The sequence below is a fragment of the Littorina saxatilis genome, linkage group LG14, assembly GCF_037325665.1.
Source record: "Littorina saxatilis isolate snail1 linkage group LG14, US_GU_Lsax_2.0, whole genome shotgun sequence".
In the NCBI taxonomy this organism is placed as follows: Eukaryota; Metazoa; Mollusca; class Gastropoda; order Littorinimorpha; family Littorinidae; genus Littorina; species Littorina saxatilis.
In genome coordinates, this window is record NC_090258.1 from 38,383,286 (window position 1) to 38,409,652 (window position 26,367).

Below are 26,367 nucleotides of genomic sequence, written 5' to 3' on the forward strand. Positions count from 1 at the left end.
TTAGCGCGAAATCTGAAGAAAGTCAACTTCTTGCTAAGGGTCGGGCATCTGTAGAACCTGTGTAGACTTCTCTTTCGCTCAGATCGGGCTTCTTGGCATTCTTGATTAAACCATGGCACTTTAATGCGGTTGTTTGAAGATGTTTTTGGGATGTACTCAGTGGCAATGTCTTGTAGAGTGTTTGTAAAAATAGATGATGGGTCGTCACTTCCATCAAAGACAGTGTCTTCTGTGAGTTGGACAGAACATTCGGCAGTAAAAGACAGCCAGTTTGCCTTGTTCAGGTTCCATCTCTGGGGGGAAGCTTCTTCCAATCCATCTATTTGAGACATCAAGATAGGGAAATGATCGCTCCCACATGTGTCATCATAGACTTTAAATTCAAAGTCTAGAACAAGAGAGGTGTCGCAAATAACTAGATCTAGTATGGACTTGCATCCTGTTGCTGGATGGAGATAGGTTGGTACTCCATCGTTTAAAACGCATAGATTACGATTGTCTAAAAAATCTTCTAGAATTCGTCCTCTCGTACTTAGAGAGTTGCTGCCCCATAAAGGGGAATGAGCGTTAAAATCTCCCATTAAAACAAAGGGAGCTGGTAGCTGATCAATAAGATTTTCAAGATCGTGCTTCGTGTAACATTTTGATGGTGACAGATATACACTGCAGAGAGTGATGGTTTTATCTAATGTCACTCGTGCTGCGACAGCTTGAATGTTTGTACATAGGTTGATCTCACTACAAAGTACACTTTTCTTAATCAAAAGAGCAACTCCCCCAGACGTGTTATTGTCTGAATGGTTTCTAAAAACATTGTATCCAGATACATTAAAATCTTTGTTTGGTTTCAGCATTGTTTCCTGTAATGCTGTAGCAACAGGATGAAATTTGTGTAAAAGTAGACATAATTCTTCATAGTTAGCTTGGACCCCTCTACAATTCCATTGAATAAAATTGGCTATGTTTGTTTAGTTTTAAGAAGTTTCTGCCTCCATACCCTCTTCGTCGGATAAACTCCCAAAATGATTGTATAATGTGATGGGATTTCTCTCCATTTTTGGGGTGCGAGGCGATCTTTGGGGCAGAGTAACTTTTCCCTTGTCCGGAGGTGTTCGTGGTGTGGATTTAGTAAGGTCCACTACCTCCACAACCTCGACGGCCCCCTTCCTGTGAGTTGCCCTGTGAACGGGCTTCTGGGTTGGGGTGGTGAAGCGAACCTCACCAGGAGACCCCATAGGGTCCTCAATTGGGGTGGTGAAGCGAACCTCACCAGGAGCCCCCACAGGGTCTCCAGTTGGGGCGGTGAAGCAAACCTCACCAGGAGACCCCATAGAGTCTCCAGTGGGGATAGCCCCACCTGTGCTTTCATCTGTCTGTGTACAAATACTTTTGTTTCTTGTGGGCTCTGTCCTTTTCAACATGGACGGGCCTGCCTGGACACCCACAGACCTATACGAAATACTGGTCTGGGTGGGTGTTGACTTTGTTGCAGGTCTTTGACTGACTGCTGCCGCAAAACTTTTCTGGAAGGAAAAAACATTCGTTTTTTCAACCTCCTTCCTGGCGTCTGAGAAAGACATCTTTTTCTCCGTTTTTGTTTTTTGAATGGCCTGTTCAAACTTGTATTTTGGACATTCTCTGGAGGACGGGGAATGGTTTCCCTTACAGTTTGTGCAGGTGGGTGGTGATGTGCAGGGACCTTCGTGAGGATCTCCGCCACACCTCTCGCACACTGCCTTCTGTTTACATCCAGCCTTTGAATGTCCAAATCTTTGGCATTGGAAACATCTCATTGGTGATGGAATATACAGAGTCACTCTTATTTGAACAAATCCCACTTTGATTTTCTCAGGGATGGTTGGGGTACAAAAAGTGACGAAAAGGGTGTTGGTGGGTACTCTGATATCGCCCTTCCTGATCAACACCCGGTACACATCAATGACACCTTGATCCTTTAGACCTTCTTTTATTTCAGCCTCACTGAGGCCCTCCAGCTCTCGGCATCGGATGACTCCTTTGCTGGTGTTCAGGCCTCTGTGAGGACTGACCTTGACCGGTCTATCAACAAATTTCTGACCATTCAGACGGAGAAGACCATCTGATGCCTTTTTTGAAGGACATTCAATCAGTAGAGAACCATTACGAAGTCTCTTAATGTTGTCTATCGTTGATGATACTCCTGCAATAACCTTCTGTATCGCAAAAGGCGAAAGTTTGGAGATGGGCTGTGCCTCATCTGCTGTCTCAACAACAATGAAACGGGGCCAGGCCTCGCTGATGTTGTTCTTTGTTGCTCTGACTCGGACTTCATCGTCAGAGTCAGAGTCAACGCAGTATCTTCGTTTGTTCCTGTTTTGGGTGTTTGAAAAAAAAGAAGAAAAAGAAGAGGAAGCCATGTTTGAGGCCTTTATCTTCGTCGCATCTGATCCCCACCCACCACGGAGCCCAACAAGGGGACGCTTAGGTGGAGCGGTTATCCAACTCCAGAGCGCCAAGGATACAGATGGATATACGCAGCGATAAGAGGAAACATATGGTATCAATCTGTAATAGGAGATTTAACTCTTTCCAAGCGGAAACGGGTTAGGTAACAACTTGGCATAATGTTCGTCAACTCTTTCCAAGCGGAAACGGATTAGGTAACAACTTGGCATAGTGTTTGTCCCGACTACCGCCGCCCCCTCCTACCGCCGCTTGCTCCTTTAGCCAAAGGTCCGATGCAATATGCTCAAGACATATACCCAGACTTGACCAGCCGATTGATTGAAGCGGGTAAGCCTTTTTCAACCTCCTGTCTTAGATAAAGACTGGGCCAAAATGATGTGTTGGCGCTACAAAGTCGCAACTAAGTAAACCCCTCAATCATCAGGTCACCAGCCCAAACCGGTACAGGTCGCAGCGCACGGCAAACACGCTGGGTCTTAAGAAGACCACAGAGAAATAAGGATGTGGAAAAGAAGACTTTTGGGAAGTGAAATAAAGGTGACGGATCCAGTCAGGTAGAAATAAGACAAGAAAGGAATCAGAAAACTGCAGGGAATAGTAGGGAGAGTTTTTTGGAAGGAAATATAGGTGAAAGGACTGGTAAGGCAGAAATAAGACAAAAGAAGAGAAGTAAAGGGGTGGGGTAGCTTGGTGGAAACACTCCCGCCGCGTGAAGGCGACCCCATGGGAGCAGCTGTTTGAGGGGGTGGTGATCCTAACACTGGCCTATGGTAACACTGGCCTATGGCAGCTACAACAAAGCTCTGCATACACAGCAAGACTACAATGCAACAGTGCCCAGACTTTGACTGCTACAGCTAGACCAGTTGACAAAGCTCAAGTTGTCACCAAGCAGGACGCCCCAACTGGCGACCAACTATATAGACTGAGGCTGCCTATCTCCAAATCTGACAAAGCAAGAATTGTTACGCAAGCTCCACATTTCTGTTTGCAGTTTAAGCCGACCTTAAGTATGCAATGGTTATGCACTGACATCCCCCCCCCCACACACACACACACACCCCGCAGTTGAGAGTTGTAATGTACCTTTTATTTATCTTACATATATTTGAAGCCTGTGTAGCTCTGTGACAGAAAGAGGTCTCTGATGGCAGCGACCAGACAGGCAGGAAGAACTTTCCTGTTCTTTCGGAAAGTCAGTGAGTGTGCAACTTGTCGGTATGTTCTGAACACATCAAAACATTTTCTTTAATTTAAGCTACATAATATCATGTGGATGCACTGATTGGGTGTAAATAATAACAGCAATTGGTACAGTCAATTCACTAAATGTGCAACAGAACCCTAATCATCAGACATTTTACAACAGCAAACTTCAACAGTCCTTTTACTTTCCTGAATGTCATTATTATTTATTAAAACATGCATCTAGAGCAACATACATATAAATCTTCTTTTATTAAAGTTCACCTGAAATTCAGGCTGCTTTCCCATGCAAAGTACAAATGCAAGTGTCCATAAACCAGGGTTTAATACATGTAGTATGTGAGTGAGTTCTGATGAAAAAGTGATTGTGTTGTAATATTGGTTATTACTGAGTGTTGATGTTACAATGATTACATTATAAAAACAACAACAACAGAACAATGTGAAGAGCAGACTTCTTCTGTGGGCATGCAAGTGAGTTAATCTTGTGTGTGTGTGAAACTAAATGTGATTGAGTGTTACAAATTTAAATGACAACAGTTTTCTTGATAGCCTTTAAAAACAACAACAAATACATACATTTAACAATCAAACAAATATAGGCACCTCAAAAAAAGTTGTATGTACACCTTCGTGGCTGGTGATGCATTCTTGCTCCCCTGCAAGTTTTCATTCTACAATGTACCTCAGGCTATAGCTTCCTCTCTCTCTCAAATCTGCCCCTCCCACACAATACAACAGGTACAGTGGCCACTCTGACACCAGTCTCTGAAATAATCAAGAACAGTTAAAACTGCGATGAGCTGTTGTTCTTTTACTCGTGAATGCAATGCATGAACACTTAAACAATATCCCACTTATTCGCGAGTGCGTTGACAAGGCGAGAGTGAAAAAATAGCACAGACTCGAAAGCAGACGACAAGTTCAGCACAGAGAGCGGGCGTGTTTACCTTTGATCGCTGAGACAAACAGAGTCGCAATTTTCATCGTCACTGTCTTTTCACTACTGCTGGAAGTGGCCTCCGCTCCTCATCTTTCATGCTTGATTCGAGGAGAGAAACTGGTAGTTCGAACATGTACGGTTCAATTTCGTCTGCAGTTACGCTTGTTGCCATGTTGGTAAACTACCATCTTCACACTGTGTGACGTCACGGATAATTTATTCATAAGCCAGTCTCGCGAAGATCACGCGGCACAATGGCGGGTCGTTTTGGAGAAGAAATCCGTCGTTTCGGTCACAAAATTCGTCGGATTACGGCCTTATAAGATTCCAAAGTAAACCAAACATTGTTGAAGACGGTAAGAAAGTGGTTTTCTAACTAACTGCAAACATCGGGAAGTGTTCGGTCGCGCAGGAACACGATTCGAAGCGTTTTTGACGTTAAAACAGCATGGTCTGGACCTTTAACGCCCAGCCGACCACGAAGGGCCATATCAGGGCGGTGCTGCTTTGACATATAACGTGCGCCACACACAAGACAGAAGTCGCAGCACAGGCTTCATGTCTCACCCAGTCACATTATTCTGACACCGGACCAACCAGTCCTAGCACTAACCCCATAATGCCAGACGCCAGGCGGAGCAGCCACTAGATTGCCAATTTTAAAGTCTTAGGTATGACCTGGCCGGGGTTCGAACCCACAACCTCCCGCTCACTGGGCGGACGCCTTACCACTAGGCCACCGTGTTGCGGTTTGCTATGAGATGTGTAGGAGCTGACGGATCTGAACTAGAAATTTTCTGTGGCATAATGAATCTGCCTAAACTAGTGGGTATAAGTAGTTCTAGAGCTATACAGAAAACAATACACCAAGCCACAACATCTGTACAAAAAATCAGTATGCAGGCAGCAGCAGAAGCTGAGTATGATGAAGCAGGGGTTGGTTGGTTGGTTTTTGGGTTTTAATGTCCCTTCAGCAGATGCTAGCTGCATGAAGCAGGGGAGACCGATGATAATGTTCGAGATATCAATGTTTCTACAGAAGGAACTTGGATGACCAGAGGACATTCATCGAAGCAAGGTGTAGTGACAACTATAGGCATGCAGAAAGGAATTAGGTACTGGACACAGGAACAAAATCCAAGTCATGCAAGTCATGCGACTATTGGAAAAAGCAAGACCTCAATTCCGAAAAATTTAGATTGTGGCATGCATACCATGCTCAAGAGTGCACATTGACATATGAAGGGTCTAGCGGGGGGATGGAAGCAGCTGGGACAATTGTGACATTTTTAACAGATCAATTGCCCAGTATAGGCTTAGGTACACAGGATTTGTGGGCGATGGGGATACAAACATATACAAGAAAGTGTGTGATCAGAAGCCGTATGGAGAATTTGGAAATGCTATACAAGCGCACCCAAATGATATTGTAAGCATGCGGAAAGCTGTATGGGCAGTTTTTTTTCCACAAAAAATCTTCTGATGAAGATCCCACACATAACTTTTGTGATGCAAGCTGGTGTCCCTATCTGAAAGCTGAACAAGAAAGAAAACCTTATACCCATTCAAGCCGTTATTTACCATCTGCTGTTATGGATGTGGTAATTAGTTAGTTAGCTGTTGCTTTTCGGGTCCAGCGGACCATAATAGGCCAAATCAGGACCTATGGATGTGGTAAAACCAGTTTGGAAAGACCTGTGCAAAACTCAGCTTCTGTAAAAGTGCCACAAAATCAAAATGAAAGCCTGGGGAACAACATGATCTGGATGTTATGTCCCAAGAAAAAGACCCATGGGCTCAAAATAGTGGAAACAGCTGTTGCAGTATCTGTGTTTAAATGATGGATGCACAAGCTTGATGGAAGTTCTGCGCAAAATGGACATAGAATCGGGACATTTTTGTCGCTTGTACTGCGCACAGACTGATGTATTTCGGATACAAAATGCTCAGCGTCAAGCTAAACTGGCAACCAAGGAGATCCGTAAAGCAAGGCGACAACTCAGGCTGGGTATTGAAGAGCACCAGGCAGCAAGGGAGGGTCATCCTTATGAAGCTGGGGGATTTTAGATGTCTATCTGGTGAGTCATAACTCATATAACTTTCTTTTTTGTATGTCAAAAGTTTGTCGAAAACGAGCATGCTCATACACTTAATTCCATTTATTTTCTTTAATTATTAACACATTTTCACCAAACTTTGCACACATGTTTTCTGATATTATACCTATATCATGAAGTAGGATTTAATAATTTTGAAAGATATTAACATAGTTATGGACCTTTTAATATCTGTATTTTTACTAACTTTTTGTAAAAAAACTGTCGGTCAATTACAGACAAATTTGAGGTTATAGGATAAAAATCCTACTTCATGATATAACTACCCCATTTCTTGTTCTGTGTTTAAAATATTGTATTTCAGCCTCTTTTTATTTGGTGACAATCAGTCACACAAAATATGTTTTTTTTCCCTCTACCGCAACATTTTATTTTGTATTTAGTTAATTTTTGTACACCTTTTCATCATTTTGAAAGAAAATCTATTAATATCAAAACAAATTAGACCATCTCATGCATCTTTTGGCAAAGTTTCATGCCTGTAGCTCTTCCAGATATCAAACAGCATCTTAAAACAGTTTTGGTACCGGAGTTTGGGTGACCTTGGTTGCCCGTGATGTAATCACTGGAGTGTCAGTAAAACCAGTGGCAAGTCCACCTTTGAAAATGGTGAAACACGGGGGTGTTTTCAGCGCAGCCTCTGTCAGCTATTCACACGATTGGTGGAGGGCAGCTTTGAGCTGCTTGTTTCTAGCAACGGCCGTACACTGCATCCTGTAGGGCTGTTTTTGAGTTCATCCAAAGCAGGTGCCTAAACACATCTGGATGGCGGAACATGTGTAAAAAAAAATTACAGCACCACAGACTATGATAAATACAGCACCACAGGCTAATAAAATACAGCACCACAGGCTATGATAAATACAGCACCACAGGCTATGATAAATACAGCACCACAGGCTATGATAAATACAGCACCATAGGCTATGATAAATGATAAATGCAGCACCACAGGCTATGATAAATACAGCACCACAGACTATGATAAATACAGCACCACAGGCTATGATAAATACAGCACCACAGGCTATGATAAATGATCAATACAGCACCACAGGCTAAGATAAATAAAGCACCACAGGCTATGATAAATACAGCGCCACAGGCTATGATAAATGATAAATGCAGCACTACAGGCTATGATAAATACAGCACCACAGACTATGATAAATACAGCACCTCAGGCTATGATAAATACAGCACCACAGGCTAAAATAAATGATAAATGCAGCACCACAGGCTATGATAAATACAGCACCACAGCTGTTTATATCGGACTGTGTTATCGGCATGCATTGTATTCGTGTTGAACATGCATTGCACGTGCTAGTGTTTATGACTGTTGTGCTGTTACTTGTGGCACAGGCGCAGGGAAAAAGTATTTTGAAGTTGTAGGTTTACATTGAGTGATACTTGTCGAACCGGCCTTTACCAAGCTGTTGATGTCGAAGCGGCTTGCTTCGCCCCTTCAAGACCCCGAGAAGCGAGTCTGTCCCAGTGATAGCTTCAGTGATCCGGACCCTGACGAGACGATCATCACCGGCACCTCCGACATGGCGTCCAGCACACCCAATCCCAAGGGCAAGGCCAGTCAGGAGGAGCAGCGGCTGAAGGAGAAGCTCCAGACCTTCCTGAGCGATCCAGATCTCGTGAAGGCCCTCTCGACAGCAGTTGCAGCACAGGTGATCAGCGAGTTCCGCAAGGAGTTAGGCGAGCTGAAGGCGGAGGTGGCGCACTACAGGGGTGAGCTGGAGAAGCGGGACGACGAGATCGACCAGCTTCGGGACAAGGTTGACGACCTCGAGCAATACAGCAGGAGGAACTGTATCCGCATCAACAATCTCCCGGAGCTGGACGGCGAGGATACTGATAGCGTCATCAAGGCTGTCGGCAAGGCGGTAGGCGTCGAGCTCACCGAGGACATGCTCGACAGGAGTCACCGAGTTGGGAGGAGACCGGGACCAGGTGACACTTACAGCAGAGCCATTATTTGTAAGTTCGCCTCCTACAGGTTCAAGTCAGCTCTGATGAGGAGCAAGAAAACCTTAGCCAAGACCGATGCTAAGAAGATCCTCCCCGACCGCGCATGGGCTGCAGCTGGGACGCCGACCCAACCACTGACATTTTTCCACAAATTAACATTGATGGCCTTCCACTATTCGAGTCTGCATCTACACAATTCTGGCCCATTCTCGGGAGGATTTGCAGCCCTATACAGTCAAAGCCATTTTTGATAGGTTTATACTGTGGTGAGAAAAAGCCACAAATTCTGGAAGAATATCTTCATGATTTTTCAGAAGAGATGCTCACTCTGAGAGAGGAACCTGTTAACTTTGCTGTTGATGGACAGGACATACCAACATATATTAAATTATGATCTTGCTTTGCTTGTGATGCACCCGCCAGGCCCTTTATTAAACGGATAAAAGGACACACTGGTTATCATGGCTGTGAGAAATGTGAGCAGTGGGGATTTTGGCTGGGGAGAATGACATTTCCTGAGATGAGAGCAGCAGTAAGAACAGATGAAAGCTTTCAGCATGGAGCCCAGACAAATGGTCCTCATCATACTAGCCCTGTACCATCACCTTTGCTTCAGATTTTGGACATAAAAATGGTTACACAATTCCCATATGAATACACGCACATGGTGTGTCTTGGAGTGATGCGTAGACTTTTAACAGTTTGGCTGCGTTCACCAGTAAGTAAAGGATTGAGGTTAGGTCAGGTGGGGATTAATCAAATCTCACACAGTTTGCAGTGTTTTAGAGACTACATTCCACGAGAATTTTCACGGAAATGTCGTGGTTTGGACGAGGTTGACCGATGGAAAGCAACTGAATTCAGGCAGTTTTTACTCTTCAGTGGTGTTGTTGCTCTTAGGGGAAGATTGTCTCGTGCAATGTATACTGTTCAAAAAAAGAAACGCATAGCTTGTAATATTTGGTTAATTTAGTTATATGGCTACAAGGATATCCACCAAACTGCAGAAAATGTTTATCTGGTCGTCGACCTTTCGTCCATTGCCACAAGTGAGCTCTGCACGTGACGCATGCGTTATCAGTGGCTACAATGTCAAAATTGCTCATTTGGCATGACCACTCGTCATGCTTCAGTGTAATCTCGTGAAACTCGGGGAATATTGAGCTCTCACCATGTCTTCCAAAACCCATAAAAGCGGATTGTTCGCCACAAAGAAATCAGACGACAATTCAGCGACGAAAGATGGCCCGATTGAGCAGAGAAGACCGCCAAATTGCATTGGGTCGTTTACAAGCAGGCCAAAGTCAAAGTGCAATCGCCAGGCACTTCCACGTGTCCCAGAGCACCATCAGTAGACTGTGGGTCAGGTTTCAAGCCACTGGCTCCGTTGCTGACTTGCCACGAGCGGGAAGACCAAGGGCGACAACTGCTGCTCACGACCGCTTCATACGGCTCCGCCACCTCCGGAATCGTTTCCTGTCGGCATCATCTTCTGTCCAGGCTCTCCCCGGTTGGTTGGTTTTTGGGGTTTAATGTCTCTTCAGCAGATGCTAGCTGCTATTCGAGACCGATGCAGTTATTTTCTTTTCCCTTCATATGGCAAGTTCTACGTTTCAGACTATTTACATTCAAATCTATCACTGTAAAAGAAGGTTCTAAAAATTAATAATTTTCACTTCTGGTACTTTAAATCTTGTAAAAAATCTTGATCTCTTTTAAAAAGTTAAAAATCTTGTCCGGGGGAACATCCCGGAATAAAACCTTCAGTGTTTCCGCATTGTAGTGTTTGTCTCGAAATTCTTGAACGTCTACACATTTTGTGAGAACATGTTCTAATGTCCATGGTTCGTCACATCCAAAACAGTATGGTGGATCTTCACCTTTCAGCAGATACGAATGTGTAATGTGACTGTGCCCAATGTGTAAGCGACAGAGAACTGTCTCTTCTTTCCTGTTGAGGCGACATTGGGGTAGACTGTCCGACAGCTGGGGGACGATCTTATGAAGTTTATTTTCTTCACATTCGTCCCATTCACTCTGCCATAGGTACTTTATGTACATGTTGCTCTCCCCGGGCCACACCGATTATCGGACCAGAACGTGCGGAACCGCCTGCATGAAGCTGGTTTGAGAGCTCGCAGACCTCACAGAGGAGCTGTCCTCACCCGCCGCCATCGCCAGAACCGAGTGCAGTGGGGCAACCAGCACCTTCGCTGGACCGTCCGGAATCACTGGAGACACGTGTGGTTCAGCGACGAGTCCTACTTCCTGCTCCAGCGACATGATGGTCGGAGGAGGGTCTACCGGAGAGTAAACGAACGTTACGCGCCCAACTGTGTGGATGAGGCACCCGTTCATGGTGGTGGAGGCGTCATGGTGTGGGGGGCGATCAATACCGCTGGAAGGAGCACCCTGGTGCACGTCCAAGGGCGCATAACTGCCCAGCGATACGTGGAGGAAATTCTGCGCCCACACGCCCTTCCTCTTCTGTCTGACCAGGATGCCATATTCCAGCAGGACAACGCTCGCCCGCACACAGCACGACTCACCACCCAGTTTCTCACCGACCACCATGTCCAGGTGCTTCCCTGGCCATCCATGTCGCCAGACATGAACCCGATAGAACACCTCTGGGATGAATTGGACAGACGTGTGCGCAGGCGAGAAGAAGCGCCGGCAAATCACCGCGATCTATTGCAGGCACTTCAGGAGGAGTGGGACACCATCCCACAGCAAGATATCCGGCATCTGATCCAGTCCATGCCCAGAAGGTGCCGGGCAGTTGTTGCTGCTCAAGGCAGTCACACCCCCTACTGACTTGACAGCCTCGGCACCCAATCGTATTGATTGACTGATTGATTTGAAGATGCAAATGAACTGTGTGTGCATTCAACTGTGTCCATACCAAATTTCAAACAAATAATCTAAATATTGGATTTTCTGTTAATTTTTTCGAAAAATAAAACAAATTTGGCAAGTAGCAACTATGCGTTTCTTTTTTTGAACAGTATATAAACATTTCTTGCTGCTGTTTGTTGGCATTCATTGTCTTGCTAGTCCTGTTCTTTACAGAACTCAAGGCTTGTTGTGTGGCTTTGTTGAACAGGCTATTCATATATATATATGGTGGTGAATTCATAGTATACAATGTACATGGTTTACTGCATCTTGCAAATGATGTTAAACTCTTTGGGCCTCTTGATTCATATTCAGCATTTTCATTTGAAAATTTTCTTTGACATTTGAAGACGTTGGTTCATAAACCACAGTCTCCATTGCAGCAAGTTGTGAGAAGAATATCAGAAAGGGTACAGCATGGAGTCTTTGGCTTCAGAAACTCTAACAAACTGCAGGATAACAACGTGCCAAGGAAGGAGCATTTGCACACCGTATAGAGTAGGCTAGGGCAAAATCGGTCAAGATTCACTTCCGGGAGCACGCACGGGCAGATGCTTGGTAAGTTTTTTCCTGTTTTCTCAAAGTAAACCCCGGTTTACACCCTGTGCTGCACCCGAGCGTTTGTAGACAGATGTCAGGTAACGTCTGCTATAATTTTATGATGGCTGATGCTGTATTTGTGGCAAAAACTTGCAATGAAACCGTCAGTCGGGAGCTAAAGTCCGGATGCGGACCAGATTTGGATGGCTACGGTCAAGATTGTTTACTTTTTAGGACCATTTTCGTCTGTTTTCTCGTTATATTTTGCACTCTGGCATATTCACGCATTAAACCCAACACTCTTCTCGCTTTTTGCATCAATAGAAAATCTATGTCTGCTTTAGATCTCCGTACTTGCCCGGGCATCAGCATTCACTTTATTCATTGCACTATGTATTGAAGGCTAAAGTCCATCTCATTTCAGCCCAGAACAGCTAAAGGGCTAAAGTCCAGAACAAAAAGAGAAAGACGTCTTTGTGTTTGATTTATGCATGCTATAAGCCCAGTTTGATTGATGTGCAATGTATGACATACTCTTGAGAAAACACAGCAATGTCTTTGCATTGTAGTAATACTACTACTACTACTAATATAAGAAGAAGAAGAAGAAGAAGAAGAAGAAGAAGAAGAAGAAGAAGAAGAAGAAGAAGAAGAAGAATTAATTGCATTTATAAAGCGCATTTCTGTATACCTCAATGTGCTGATGCCCGGGGTCTTCAGTTTGAATTTCACCCTTTGAACTCTTGACTTGATGTTGAAATGCCAAAACATTGCTTTCACTATAGCATGGGTATAACTATTTTAAGAATGTGTTGTTCCTTGTTCCAGCTGATGGACATCAGATGCTACTACTGCGAGGGCAAATTTGACTCAATCAGAGTCGTCAAAGAACACCTGGAGTCAAATCATTCAGATAAACAGCCCAAATTTCGTCAATTGACCATTGATGAAAAAACAGGGAAACATTTGCTTTCAAATATGAAGCATGCGCAGCGAGTCCCGAAGGCCCCCCCAAAAAAGAAGAAGGCCCCCCCAAAAAAGAAGAGGACGACTTTGTACCGTTGTGGCTAAAAGCTGCAGCTCGCTTGAAAGATCAGGGTCTTCTGTCGGCTTGGATATCCCTACATGAAATAATTGCTGACGGCACACTACCACTTGACAACATTGCACTCCTTCTCTTTCTAGACGTTGCCACTTTCTATTCTACAAAGAAAACATGTGGAATGAGATTCGCAAGTCAGACCAAAACGTTTTGGCAAACAGCTTACAAGCTTTTTGGTGGGATGGTTGGTTGGTTTTTGGGGTTTAATGTCTCTTCAGCAGATGCTAGCTGCTATTCGAGACCGATGCCTTTTTGGTGGGAAGCTACTTCGATTCATGGGTGGCCCGAAAGGACTAGGTCAAGTTGTTGAAGGTTCGGCTGACTCTGGGAGATGCCTGTCATCAGAATCAAAGGTAAATTTCATTGTACCATCAGTCAACTGCTTGGAAACACAGAATGTCGGAGAGGCAAAGCCTGGGATTATGCAGCAGTGTATAGAAACCCTCTCACAAACAACCAGCACTGTGAAGATTTCATTTGATTCCAAGAAGATCCATTCGTGTTTGAGCGACAGTCATGGAGACGAGGATCTCTTCGACAACGAGCGGACGCCTACACTGAAAGAGACCAAAATGCGATTGGACACGGAAACCAAAACAGTGGACGAGCTGCAAGAGAAACTGGAAAACGGCAACCTATCACCTTCAGACCTTCACCGTGCTGTAAATCTCGTTAGCTGCCGAATACGAGACTTGCGGCAGATGGCAGTACTTAGTTAGTTAGTTAGCTGTTGCTTTTCGGGTCCAGCGGACCATAATAGGCCAAATCAGGACCCCACAAGTTAATCATTGCACATTTTTAGATTAAAACACTTCTAATACATAAAATCCGTAACGTCACCCGAAGGCAACAAAAAAGTCAAAGCAAAACCCTATATGTCAAATAAACTAGGTTGTTTTAAAATTCAAATCTTAAAATAAAGACCAGACTCCTTTAAAAACCCCAAAAGAGCTGAAGAGCTGACCTCTGTAAAAATACTTTTCAAGCTCGAGGTGCCAAAATACTTTTCTCGTTGATCATACAGATCAGCACACTCGGTGAGAAAATGACTCACAGTAAAACCAGTATCACATGCGTAGCACCATGGTGCCTCTTCTCTTTTAAGCAGATGAACATGAGTGAGATAAGTGTGACCAGTATGTAACCTGGCCAAAACACTTTCTTCTTTTCTACTTGAAGCCACTAAAGGAAGTGGCTTTAAAAGGTCAGGAAGAGTTTTATACAATTTGTTTTCCGTGCAGGCAGACCAACGGTCTTGCCAGAGTTTTAAGCTGTAACAAAGTGTCTTCCTACGCAAGTCAGTAAAAGGAACAGACTGCTCAGGGAGACGAGGAACCGTCAAATCTAGAGCATCCTTTGCTGCCTTGTTAGCAACCTCGTTGCCGTTTATGCCCATATGACTGGGCGCCCACATAAAATTGATAATCTTGCCTTCAGAAATAAGCTTAGTATGAAGGTCGTGAATGTCGACTAAAAAAGGATGAGTAAACTTTCTGGTGGATATCGCTTCAAGAGCTGAAAGCGAATCAGATACAATCAAAAAAGACTGATGTCTGGATTGATAAATTAATTTTAATGCCAAGATGATGGTCCTAAGTTCTGCCGAATACATCGACGAACCATTAGGGAGCCGGAGTTGTAGTGGTTGATGTAATTTCTTGTTAGAAACTGCTGCCGCAGCAGCTGAATCATCTTTGAGAGAGCCGTCAGTAAAAATAAATTCATACTCTGTGTACTTTGAGCACTGCTCAAGAAACAGCTGCCTAAAGACAGAGTCCGAGGTTTCATTCTTCTTGAAAGAAGTTAGGGAAAAATTGACGGTTGGGTTTTCCAACTGCCAGGGTGGAGTGTTTGTTGTCAAAGGATCGTCACAGACAGAATCAATATCTATAACAGCCCTTTCACATTCAGAGAGCATACGTATGCCGAAAGTTGGTATTTCAGTAGGTTTGGCTAAAAATTTGTCCTTCAGAATGGGATTAATAACACATTCATGAGCAGGGTTTTCGGGGTTTGCCTTTAGCTTTAGGTAGTAGTTCATGGAAAGCCGAAGTCTGCGGATCTCCAGAGGAGGTTCTCGCGACTCGGCATACAAACTATCCACTGGTGTTGTGCGAAAAGCACCCAAACAAACTCTCAGACCCTGATAGTGGATGGGATCTAAGGCCTTAGTTAGTTAGTTAGCTGTTGCTTTTCGGGTCCAGCGGACCATAATAGGCCAAATCAGGACCCCACAAGTTAATCATTGCACATTTTTAGATTAAAACACTTCTAATACATAAAATCCGTAACGTCACCCGAAGGCAACCAAAAAGTCAAAGCAAAACCCTATATGTCAAATAAACTAGGTTGTTTTAAAATTCAAATCTTAAAATAAAGACCAGACTCTTTTAAAAACTCAAAAAGAGCTGAAGAGCTGACCTCTGTAAAAATACTTTTCAAGCTCGAGGTGCCAAAATACTTTTCTCGTTGATCATACAGATCAGCACACTCGGTGAGAAAATGACTCACAGTAAAACCAGTATCACAGGCGTGGCACCATGGTGCCTCTTCTCTTTTAAGCAGATGAACATGAGTGAGATAAGTGTGACCAGTATGTAACCTGGCCAAAACACTTTCTTCTTTTCTACTTGAAGCCACTAAAGGAAGTGGCTTTAAAAGGTCAGGAAGAGTTTTATACAATTTGTTTTCCGTGCAGGCAGACCAACGGTCTTGCCAGAGTTTTAAGCTGTAACAAAGTGTCTTCCTACGCAAGTCAGTAAAAGGAACAGACTGCTCAGGGGGACGAGGAACCGCCAAATCTAGAGCATCCTTTGCTGCCTTGTCAGCAACCTCGTTGCCATTTATGCCCATATGACTGGGCGCCCACATAAAATTGATAATCTTGCCTTCAGAAATAAGCTTAGTATGAAGGTCGTGAATGTCGACTAAAAAAGGATGAGTAAACTTTCTGGTGGATATCGCTTCAAGAGCTGAAAGCGAATCAGATACAATAAAAAAAGACTGATGTCTGGATTGATAAATTAATTTTAATGCCAAAATGATGGCCCTAAGTTCCGCCGAATACACCGACGAACCATTAGGGATCCGGAGTTGAAGTGGTTGATGTAATTTCTTGTTAGAAACTGCTGCCGCAGCAGCTGAATCATCTTTGAGAGAGCCGTCAGTAAAAATAAATTCATACTCTGTGTACTTTGAGCACTGTTCAAGAAACAGCTGCCTAAAGACAGAGTCCGAGGTTTCATTCTTCTTGAAAGAAGTTAGGGAAAAATTGACGGTTGGGTTTTCCAACTGCCAGGGTGGAGTGTTTGTTGTCAAAGGATCGTCACAGACGGAATCAATATCTATAACAGCCCTTTCACATTCAGAAAGCATACGTATGCCGAAAGTTGGTATTTCAGTAGGTTTGGCTAAAAATTTGTCCTTCAGAATGGGATTAATAACACATTCATGAGCAGGGTTTTCGGGGTTTGCCTTTAGCTTAAGGTAGTAGTTCATGGAAAGCCGGAGTCTGCGGATCTCCAGAGGAGGTTCTCGCGACTCGGCATACAAACTATCCACTGGTGTTGTGCGAAAAGCACCCAAACAAACTCTCAGACCCTGATGATGGATGGGATCTAAGGCCTTGAGGACATTTCTCTTTGCAGAACCATAAACAATACAACCGTAGTCCAGCTGTGGACGGACAAGAGACCGATACAGACGTAACAATGTTGCTCTATCAGCCCCCCAATCCGTGTGACTAATAACTTTGAGAACGTTGAGACCCTTTTGACATTTGGTTCTTAAATACTTGATGTGGGGTAAAAAAGTAAGGTTGCTGTCAAAAATCAGACCAAGAAATTTGACTTGTTTAGAAACTTTAATCTTATGGTTGTTTATGAAAAGAGAAGGCTGAAGAACTTGATGTTTTTTTCCTGTGGAAATGAATACATTCTGTTTTAGCCAGGGAAAATTTGAACCCGTTCTCTTGAACCCATTTTTGAATTTTGGAAATACACAGCTGAAGCTGCCGTTCAACCCCAGCAAATGTTCTTCCCTTGGCAGAAATTTGAAAATCATCAACAAAAAGAGATTTGTCGATGCCAGACTGGAGTCTCGAGAAGACAGCTGTCATTGCCGATGATGTTGACACTGGTTGACATCAAAATTCTAGGTGAACATTTCAGCAAATTTAGTGTGTAGCTTTTGCTTTCATGCTGTGCAACGTCTGTATGAAGTAGAAAGAAAGGGTCTAGGTTGGTTGGTTTTTAACCCAATGCCTCCCGCAGCGCCCGCTAGCGCCCGCAAAATGAGCCTTTTATAGTTCCCGTAACGCCCGATAGCGGCCGCTAAACACCAGGTCGCTTACTTTCGGTTTCGCTTTGACCTATCCCATCATTCAATACCGCTAATACGCACTTCCGTTTCCGGAGGAAGTAAGGTGTTTTCCTGTGAAAACTGCATGGCAAAACTAAAAGTGGTTCGATTTTTGTGATTTTTTAAAGTTTGTCAATTTTGTGTGTGGCCAAAATGGAGAATCTTAGCAATGGCGACTTCTGGCGTGCCATCATGGGCGAGAGTGATAGTGAAGAAGGTGGTTTTGAGGGGTTTTCTTTGGACGAAATTAACAAGAAGGACGAAAGTGACATTGACCTAGATGTTGTTGTGAACGATGAACAGCTTCTGAGGGAATTTGAATCGAGTGACAGTGATCGTGATAGTGATAACCATGGTGATAGTGGTGACAGTGATATAATTTTACCTGTTCTTGCTGCTCCAAATCCTCGTTGAAAAAAAAACCGGCTGTCAAAACAGAATCGTAATGAACTGACAACAAGGTGGAGTGATAGAACTACTCCTGTCCAGCCAAAAAAGTTCGATGTTGGTGTGACACCTGTCGGTCCCCGAAACTGTCTTTGGGTGTGTTATCTGCGATCTTCACTTGTGCAAAGGAGAATGTTTCGCAGAGTTCCACCAGCACCTGGCTCAGTCCATCCACTAACTACTTTGTCTCTTATGTGCATCTTCTGTTAATTTTAGTGACTGACAAAATTAGCAAGCCAACAACGCAAAGTTTTGTATAGTTTTTATTAACTCTAATAACAGAATGTCATATCACTGATACTTTCGAAATGAGCATTGTGTAACGTAATACAAACTGGTCCTGAAAAAACACCTAGCACCATTATAATAACTGTTATTTTTATCAAATGATGTTGCTGACTGACTAGCAGTTGTGTATAATTTACAATTTTGCCACTTGGAACATTTTTGTGCCTAAAAAAGCAAGAGAAGGGGACTAGAATATATTCTGAAAACGTGGATTTTTTGCATCAGTCAACTTTATCATTTTTTTCCAAGCTGTGGATTAAGGTAAAACTCTCCTGGTGTTTCATTTTAAAGAAGTTAAATCTTTCAGCAATTTTTAGATCCAAACTACACTAAAATGTGAACAGTAGTTATTTTTATATGATTTTTTAAAGTTGGTAACCGGGTGCCTTGTACGGAGTTACTCCCCTTGCACTGGGAAATAGATAAGCAACAGGCTCTCAGAATGCGGGAGGCAAAGGGTTAATGTCCCTTCAGCAGATGCTAGGTGCTATTCGAGACCGATGCAGTAATTTTCTTTTTCCCTTCATGTGGCAAGTTCTACGTTTAGACAATTTACATTCAGATCTATCACTGTAAAAGAAGGTTCTAAAAATTAATCACTTTCACTTTTGGTACTTTAAATCTTGTAAAAAATCTTGATCTCTTTTAAAAAGTTAAAAATCTTGTCCGGGGGAACATCCCGGAAAGAAAGGGTCTAGCAAGCACCTTTGCTTTCCATTGTGTGAATCAACACTGTGATAGGCAGCAAACTTTCTCCTCTTCCCCCCAGATTCCTGTTGGCAATTCTGTTGTCAACACCATAAATCAAAGAGCGGCATTTGCTATGAGATTTTTTATTTTTTTTTGCTTAACGCCCAGCCGACCACGAAGGGCCATATCAGGGCCGTTTTGTTTGTTTGTTTGTTTGCTTAACGCCCAGCCGACCACGAAGGGCCATATCAGGGCGGTGCTGCTTTGACATATAACGTGCGCCACACACAAGACAGAAGTCGCAGCACAGGCTTCATGTCTCACCCAGTCACATTATTCTGACACCGGACCAACCAGTCCTAGCACTAACCCCATAATGCCAGACGCCAGGCGGAGCAGCCACTAGATTGCCAATTTTAAAGTCTTAGGTATGACCCGGCCGGGGTTCGAACCCACAACCTCCCGCTCACTGGGCGGACGCCTTACCACTAGGCCACCGTGTTGCGGTTTGCTATGAGATGTGTAGGAGCTGACGGATCTGAACTAGAAACTTTCTGTGGCATAATGAATCTGCCTAAACTAGTGGGTATAAGTAGTTCTAGAGCTATACAGAAAACAATACACCAAGCCACAACATCTGTACAAAAAATCAGTATGCAGGCAGCAGCAGAAGCTGAGTATGATGAAGCAGGGGTTGATTGGTTGGTTTTTGGGTTTTAATGTCCCTTCAGCAGATGCTAGCTGCATGAAGCAGGGGAGACCGATGATAATGTTCGAGATATCAATGTTTCTACAGAAGGAACTTGGATGACCAGAGGACATTCATCGAAGCAAGGTGTAGTGACAACTATAGGCATGCAGAAAGGAATTAGGTACTGGACACAGGAACAAAATCCAAGTCATGCAAGTCATGCGACTATTGGAAAAAGCAAGACCCCAATTCCGAAAAATTTAGATTGTGGCATGCATACCATGCTCAAGAGTGCACATTGACATATGAAGGGTCTAGCGGGGGGATGGAAGCAGCTGGGACAATGTGACATTTTTAACAGATCAATTGCCCAGTATAGGCTTTGGTACACAGGATGTGTGGGCGATGGGGATACAAACACATACAAGAAAGTGTGTGATCAGAAGCCGTATGGAGAATTTGGAAATGCTATACGAGCGCACCCAAATGATATTGTAAGCATGCGGAAAGCTGTATGGGCAGTTTTTTTCCACAAAAAGTCTTCTGATGAAGATCCCACACATAGCTTTTGTGATGCAAGCTGGTGTCCCTATCTGAAAGCTGAACAAGAAAGAAAACCTTATACCCATTCAAGCAGTTATTTACCATCTGCTGTTATGGATGTGGTAAAACCAGTTTGGAAAGACCTGTGCAAAACTCAGCTTCTGTAAAATTGCCACAAAATCAAAATGAAAGCCTGGGGAACAACATGATCTGGATGTTATGTCCCAAGAAAAAGACCCAAGGGCTCAAAATAGTGGAAACAGCTGTTGCAGTATCTGTGTTTAAATGATGGATGCACAAGCTTGATGGAAGTTCTGCGCAAAATGGACATGGAATCGGGACATTTTTGTCGCTTGTACTGCGCACAGACTGATGTATTTCGGATACAAAATGCTCAGCGTCAAGCTAAACTGGCAACCAAGGAGATCCGTAAAGCAAGGCGACAACTCAGGCTGGGTATTGAAGAGCACCAGGCAGCAAGGGAGGGTCATCCTTATGAAGCTGGGGGATTTTAGATGTCTATCTGGTGAGTCATAACTCATATAACTTTCTTTTTTGTATGTCAAAAGTTTGTCGAAAACGAGCATGCTCATACACTTAATTCCATTTATTTTCTTTAATTATTAACACATTTTCACCAAACTTTGTTTTCTGATATTATACCTATATCATGAAGTAGGATTTAATAATTTTGAAAGATATTAACATAGTTATGGACCTTTTAATATCTGTATTTTTACTAACTTTTGTAAAAAAACTGTCGGTCAATTACAGACAAACTTGAGGTTATAGGATAAAAATCCTACTTCATGATATAACTACCCCATTTCTTGTTCTGTGTTTAAAATATTGTATTTCAGCCTCTTTTTATTTGGTGACAATCAGTCACACAAAATATGTTTTTTTTCCCTCTGCCGCAACATTTTATTTTGTATTTAATTAATTTTTGTACACCTTTTCATCATTTTGAAAGAAAATCTATTAATATCAAAACAAATTAGACCATCTCATGCATCTTTTGGCAAAGTTTCATGCCTGTAGCTCTTCTAGATATCAAACAGCATCTTAAAACAGTTTTGGTACCGGAGTTAGGGTGACCCCGGTTGCCCGTGATGTAATCACTGGAGTGTCAGTAAAACCAGTGGCAAGTCCACCTTTGAAAATGGTGAAACACGGGGGTGTTTTCAGCGCAGCCTCTGTCAGCTATTCACACGATTGGTGGAGGGCAGCTTTGAGTTGCTTGTTTCTAGCAACGGCTGTACACTGCATCCTGTAGGGCTGTTTTTGAGTTCATCCAAAGCAGGTCATTGCCTAACACATCTGGATGGCGGAACATGTGTAAAAAAAAATTACAGCACCACAGACTATGATAAATACAGCACCACAGACTATGATAAATACAGCACCACAGGCTTTTTTCTTTTCTTTGTTTTATTGTTTGCTTAACGCCCAGCCGACCACGAAGGGCCATATCGGGGCGGTGCTGCTTTGACATTTAACGTGCGCCACACACAAGACAGAAGTCGCAGCACAGGCTTCATGTCTCACCCAGTCACATTATTCTGACACCGGACCAACCAGTCCTAGCACTGACCCCATAATGCCAGACGCCAGGCGGAGCAGCCACTAGATTGCCAATTTTAAAGTCTTAGGAATGACCCGGCCGGGGTTTGAACCCACGACCTCCCGCTCACTGGGCCACCGTGTTGCGGTCTGTTTCTGATGCAGAGAAAATACAATTATTGGCTGACACTGTAGATGTCAAAGTTAGTTAACTGTTGCTTAATGGGTCCAGCGGACCATTTAGGCCAAATCAGGACCCCAGATGTCAAAGACAAGCCAAAGAAAATAAAAGACAAGCCAAAGAAAATGATCCTCCCTCCAGTGTTTTGGACAAAATAATGGCTTTTATGGAGCGGATGGACACCAAATGGAACTCGCATTTTGATGCGTTGGACAATGAAATGACCTCTTTCTGCTCGAAGCTTGATCAAGCCGCGGTGGAGCCAAAACATGAATTGTCAGGCATGCGGCAAGAGCCGGTGTCACGAACTGAAACCTCTGCTGAACAATCCTTCTCATTGTGGTCAATGCGCATGCGCCAATCTTGGACGTTACTTCCCCCTCGATATCTGTTACTTCCGCTTGGACAGTTTATCTTAAAATGGCGACTACTTATCAGTCACAACGGTTCCATGACCACATGGCAGCACTGCAGCATTCAGACCGGGAGACATTTGCCGGGGCTATCCAGGAGTAAACAGCGTGTTTGCCTTCTGCAATCCAAAACGCACGTTTTGCGAGGTAAGTTCTTTGTGAATCATACTTTTATTTCTGACTTGCTCGTTGCTGGTTATGTTTAATGTTTTAATGCCTTTCAATGATTTCACTTCAGAACAAAAAACGCAACAGGTATAGCTCACAAGCAAGTACTTAGTAGCTCGTTGAGCATAAAATCAATGTCATTTTGAAAAGTATGTCAAAATAGTATCTTAAAGCCACTGTAGAGTCTACGAAATGGTTCAACACACAGAGAGTAATAGTTAGTTAGTTAGCTTAGCAATGCCAAAGCACCTACCACTGCAGGGCGAAATTTACACTTATTTCCACCAACTCACTCCAATGATGAAATACTGCTAGTTTGATAGCATTTGCATGAAGGCTTAATTTGTTTGTTTGTTTGTTTGTTTGCTTAACGCCCAACCGACCACGAAGGGCCATATCAGGGCGGTGCTGCTTTGACATATAACGTGCGCCACACACAAGACAGAAGTCGCAGCACAGGCTTCATGTCTCACCCAGTCACATCATTCTGACACCGGACCAACCAGTCCTAGCACTAACCCCATAATGCCAGACGCCAGGCGGAGCAGCCACTAGATTGCCAATTTTAAAGTCTTAGGTATGACCCGGCCGGGGTTCGAACCCACGACCTCCCGATCACGGGGCGGACGCCTTACCACTAGGCCAACCGTGCCGGTATGAAGGCTTAATGAAAAGAAGTTTTCAATAAAGGTTTAAAGTACACAGTTGTAAAGTTTGTTGTGTATCCGTGTTGTTTTCGCTGTGAAATTGTTTGCCGAGCATAAAAATGCGATCGTGTTGGGGCCGCCATGAAACGGCACGCTCAAGTCGTCTGCACCGGAATCGGGTTCCGTTTTCAAACTCGCTTTACGTCGTGGTTTGTCATTGGATCGACTTTCTGTAAAGCCAACCAATCAGAGAAAGGATTGCTCTTTCGTTCGGCTCCCGTTATACCGTTCCGGTCTTCTTGTAAAGAGCAGAAAAATGGCGGTGAGTGTTACACTTCATGTTAGTTGAAGAATCACGGTATTTATGCTATTAGTACCATTACATAACGGATATATTCCGATTCCTTATTATCTTATCTGTTTAGAGCTATGAATTTTATTTGTGGATGATTAATACAACGCCCGGAATATTAATTTGCATCGGGTCACCCCCTCCTCTCGATCGTACTTTTTTTTGCGAGATTGGAGTTCTACATTCTGGTTCCAATATTTTCCAGTGTAGTTCATGTTAGTAACTGGTTTTCTGTTCTGATCGCAGTACTTTGAATAGATCAAGATTTGCGGAAAAAGAATGTGAAGAATCATTGAAACTAGAATCGTTCTGACAGTTTGGGCGAGTCCACAGTGAACACACTCCTAATCTCAACGATCTATTTTTAGAACCGGGTCGCTACGATGTCGAGGCTTTGCACTTGGAATGTTCCACAAGGGAGAGCAGGTTTGATGTGCTTCACAGCTCCACTCTAGTCATCATTTTGATTCCTTTGTTGTTGCTCAGAAAACTAACTTATATTTTTTTGGCCAAGATAAAAATTTGTTTTTATGATTTACAAGAAAATGAAAGCTTTGGTATTATTATTATTGTGTTTCTCTCTCTCTCTCTCTCTCTCTCTCTCTCTCTCTCTCTCTCTCTCTCTCTCTAAAGCAATCCATGATTCAAGCAATTAATCAATTCACCAACGCTAAAGCTCTGGAGCTTGCTGAGGCTAGTGATTTTTGTGGTATTCTCCGCCAAGTTGGATGTTTTGAGACAACTGACAATGCTATCCTAATGGCGAAAATGCGAATTACTCGCATGAAGGCAAAACTGAAGACTTTGAGGAAACAAAAGAAAGAAACATTTTTGAATTCTCCTTTCCGTGCTTTCCAGCCTTCCACACAATGTGCGTCAGCTGCTCATCCTCACTCACTGCCACAAGTATTTACCCCACCTCCCCCATCACCATCTCTTCAGCCACATCCTCCACCCCCCACCCCACCATCACATCAGCCACATCTTTCTCCAGTGGTTCCACCTGCTTCAGAACCCACTGCCACCCATGTTTCTACCCAACCACGCTCTTCCCCGTTAAAGCGTTTAGATGCCCATTTCAACAAAGTTTCACAGCAGGTCATTTGTTTGAAGAAAAGAGAAACAATGCTCAAAGACAAAATAGGGAATCAACAATGCAAGCTTACTTCACTGCACGAAAAAAACGGGCACTACCTTCCACGAAATGTCAACAAACGAGAAAAGAGACTAAACGAGAATCTCAAGATGCAAGAAACTACTGTGAACAGTTTACGCCAACAGCTTACAACCGCCCTTACACAAAACAGAATTCTTCGTCTACGGCTGGACAAGGAAAAACAGAACAATGCAGTTGTAAAGAAGAGGCTTCTTAGAGCTCAGAAGCGTGCTTCCAAACGGAAAAGGAATGCCGAGATATCTAAAACCTGCCAGATGGAGAATGAACAGAATGCTTCAACAGATGTCAGATGTGAAGTTACAGCTGACTTACCCCAAGAAACAATAGAGATTGTCACACGAGATGAAGACAGAAGGTTTATACCAAGTGTGAAAGCGTGCACAGTAGAACTCATGGCTTCTGAAGTCAGCTCATCCAACGTTGCCCCTGTCATCAGAGCAGTACTCAGACATCTAGTTGGTGTTGATGTGCCTCTCGGTCAACTGCCATCTAAACAGACCGCTGTTAACTTCTCAGACGCGGCTCAGTTCCTCATGCAGGTTATGTACAAGGAGAAGATTGAAGAAAGTTCCAATTTTGGCATTAAAAAAGATGGAACTTCAAGAGACAAAAAGAAGATCATCACATCATCAATCACACTGGACAGTGGCGAGGAGCTGCCCCTTGGCTACAACTTTGTTGCAAAAGAGACCGGTGAAACAATAGCTGATTATGTGAAAGGACGTCTGAATGAAATTGAGATGTCAGGCTCTTCCTCAGGACCAGCCGAGGAGGTTGGTTGGTTGGTTTTTGGGGTTTAATGTCTCTTCAGCAGATGCTAGCTGCTATTCGAGACCGATACAGTTATTTTCTTTTCCCTTCATATGGCAACTTCTACGTTTCAGACTATTTACATTCAAATCTATCACTGTAAAAGAAGGTTCTAAAAATTAATCATTTTCACTTCTGGTACTTTAAATCTTGTAAAAAATCTTGATCTCTTTTAAAAAGTTAAAAATCTTGTCCGGGGGAAGCCGAGGAGGTTGACTCCAATTTCTTCACACGCATGCTGCAAAAGCTGTCATATTTTATGAGTGATCGGGCAGCGAATGAAGGCAAAGCTGACAACCTGTTGAGAGATTGGAGGGAGAAGATGCTGGAAGATGCTGGAGAAAAGGAAACTAGCTATGTTCACTCTTTTCACTGCATGGCACATGCCTTGCTTGGCTTTCTGTACCACTCGAAGGCCTTCTTGCAGGAGCAGCACAAACAGTACAAGGTGGACGAAATTCATCTTGGCCGAGAAGGTCATCAACAGTTCTCCAATTGGCGATTTGAATTTCCACCACAACGATGTGTGCGGAAGGCTTGCAGTCTCATGGGGCCCTAGTGTGGAGTAAGAGACAAATGGCTGGCTCATCTCCGAGGGCAGAAAAAGAAATGCCTCCTCCAGTCCTACCGCGACAACCGGTTTAATGCAGCGTACGAGTGTGCTGCTGTTGTGTTGCACCACCGACAGGACCTTGTCAGTCTCATCAGCAAGCTGGAAGTCCCCAACACTGCAGTGAAGTCTCTGAAACTGGACCTGGAAGATAACAGGCTATGCTCCATGATCCAGGCATACGCAGTGATGTT

The 26,367-nt window shown here is 43.5% G+C and overlaps 1 protein-coding gene and 1 pseudogene across 1 annotated transcript; both read left to right on the top strand.

Annotated features, from left to right (window-relative positions):
• Window positions 1-9,073: 9,073 nt before the first annotated feature.
• LOC138946772 (uncharacterized) lies at window positions 9,074-17,360 on the top strand (annotated as a pseudogene).
• A 7,461-nt stretch (window positions 17,361-24,821) lies between these two features.
• LOC138946773 (uncharacterized) lies at window positions 24,822-26,164 on the top strand. Its single transcript, XM_070318176.1, has 2 exons — window positions 24,822-25,526; window positions 25,760-26,164. Exons 1-2 carry the CDS (start codon window positions 24,822-24,824, stop codon window positions 26,120-26,122), a joined length of 1,068 nt encoding a protein of 355 aa, XP_070174277.1. The 3' UTR covers window positions 26,123-26,164.
• The last annotated feature ends 203 nt before the right edge of the window (window positions 26,165-26,367 follow it).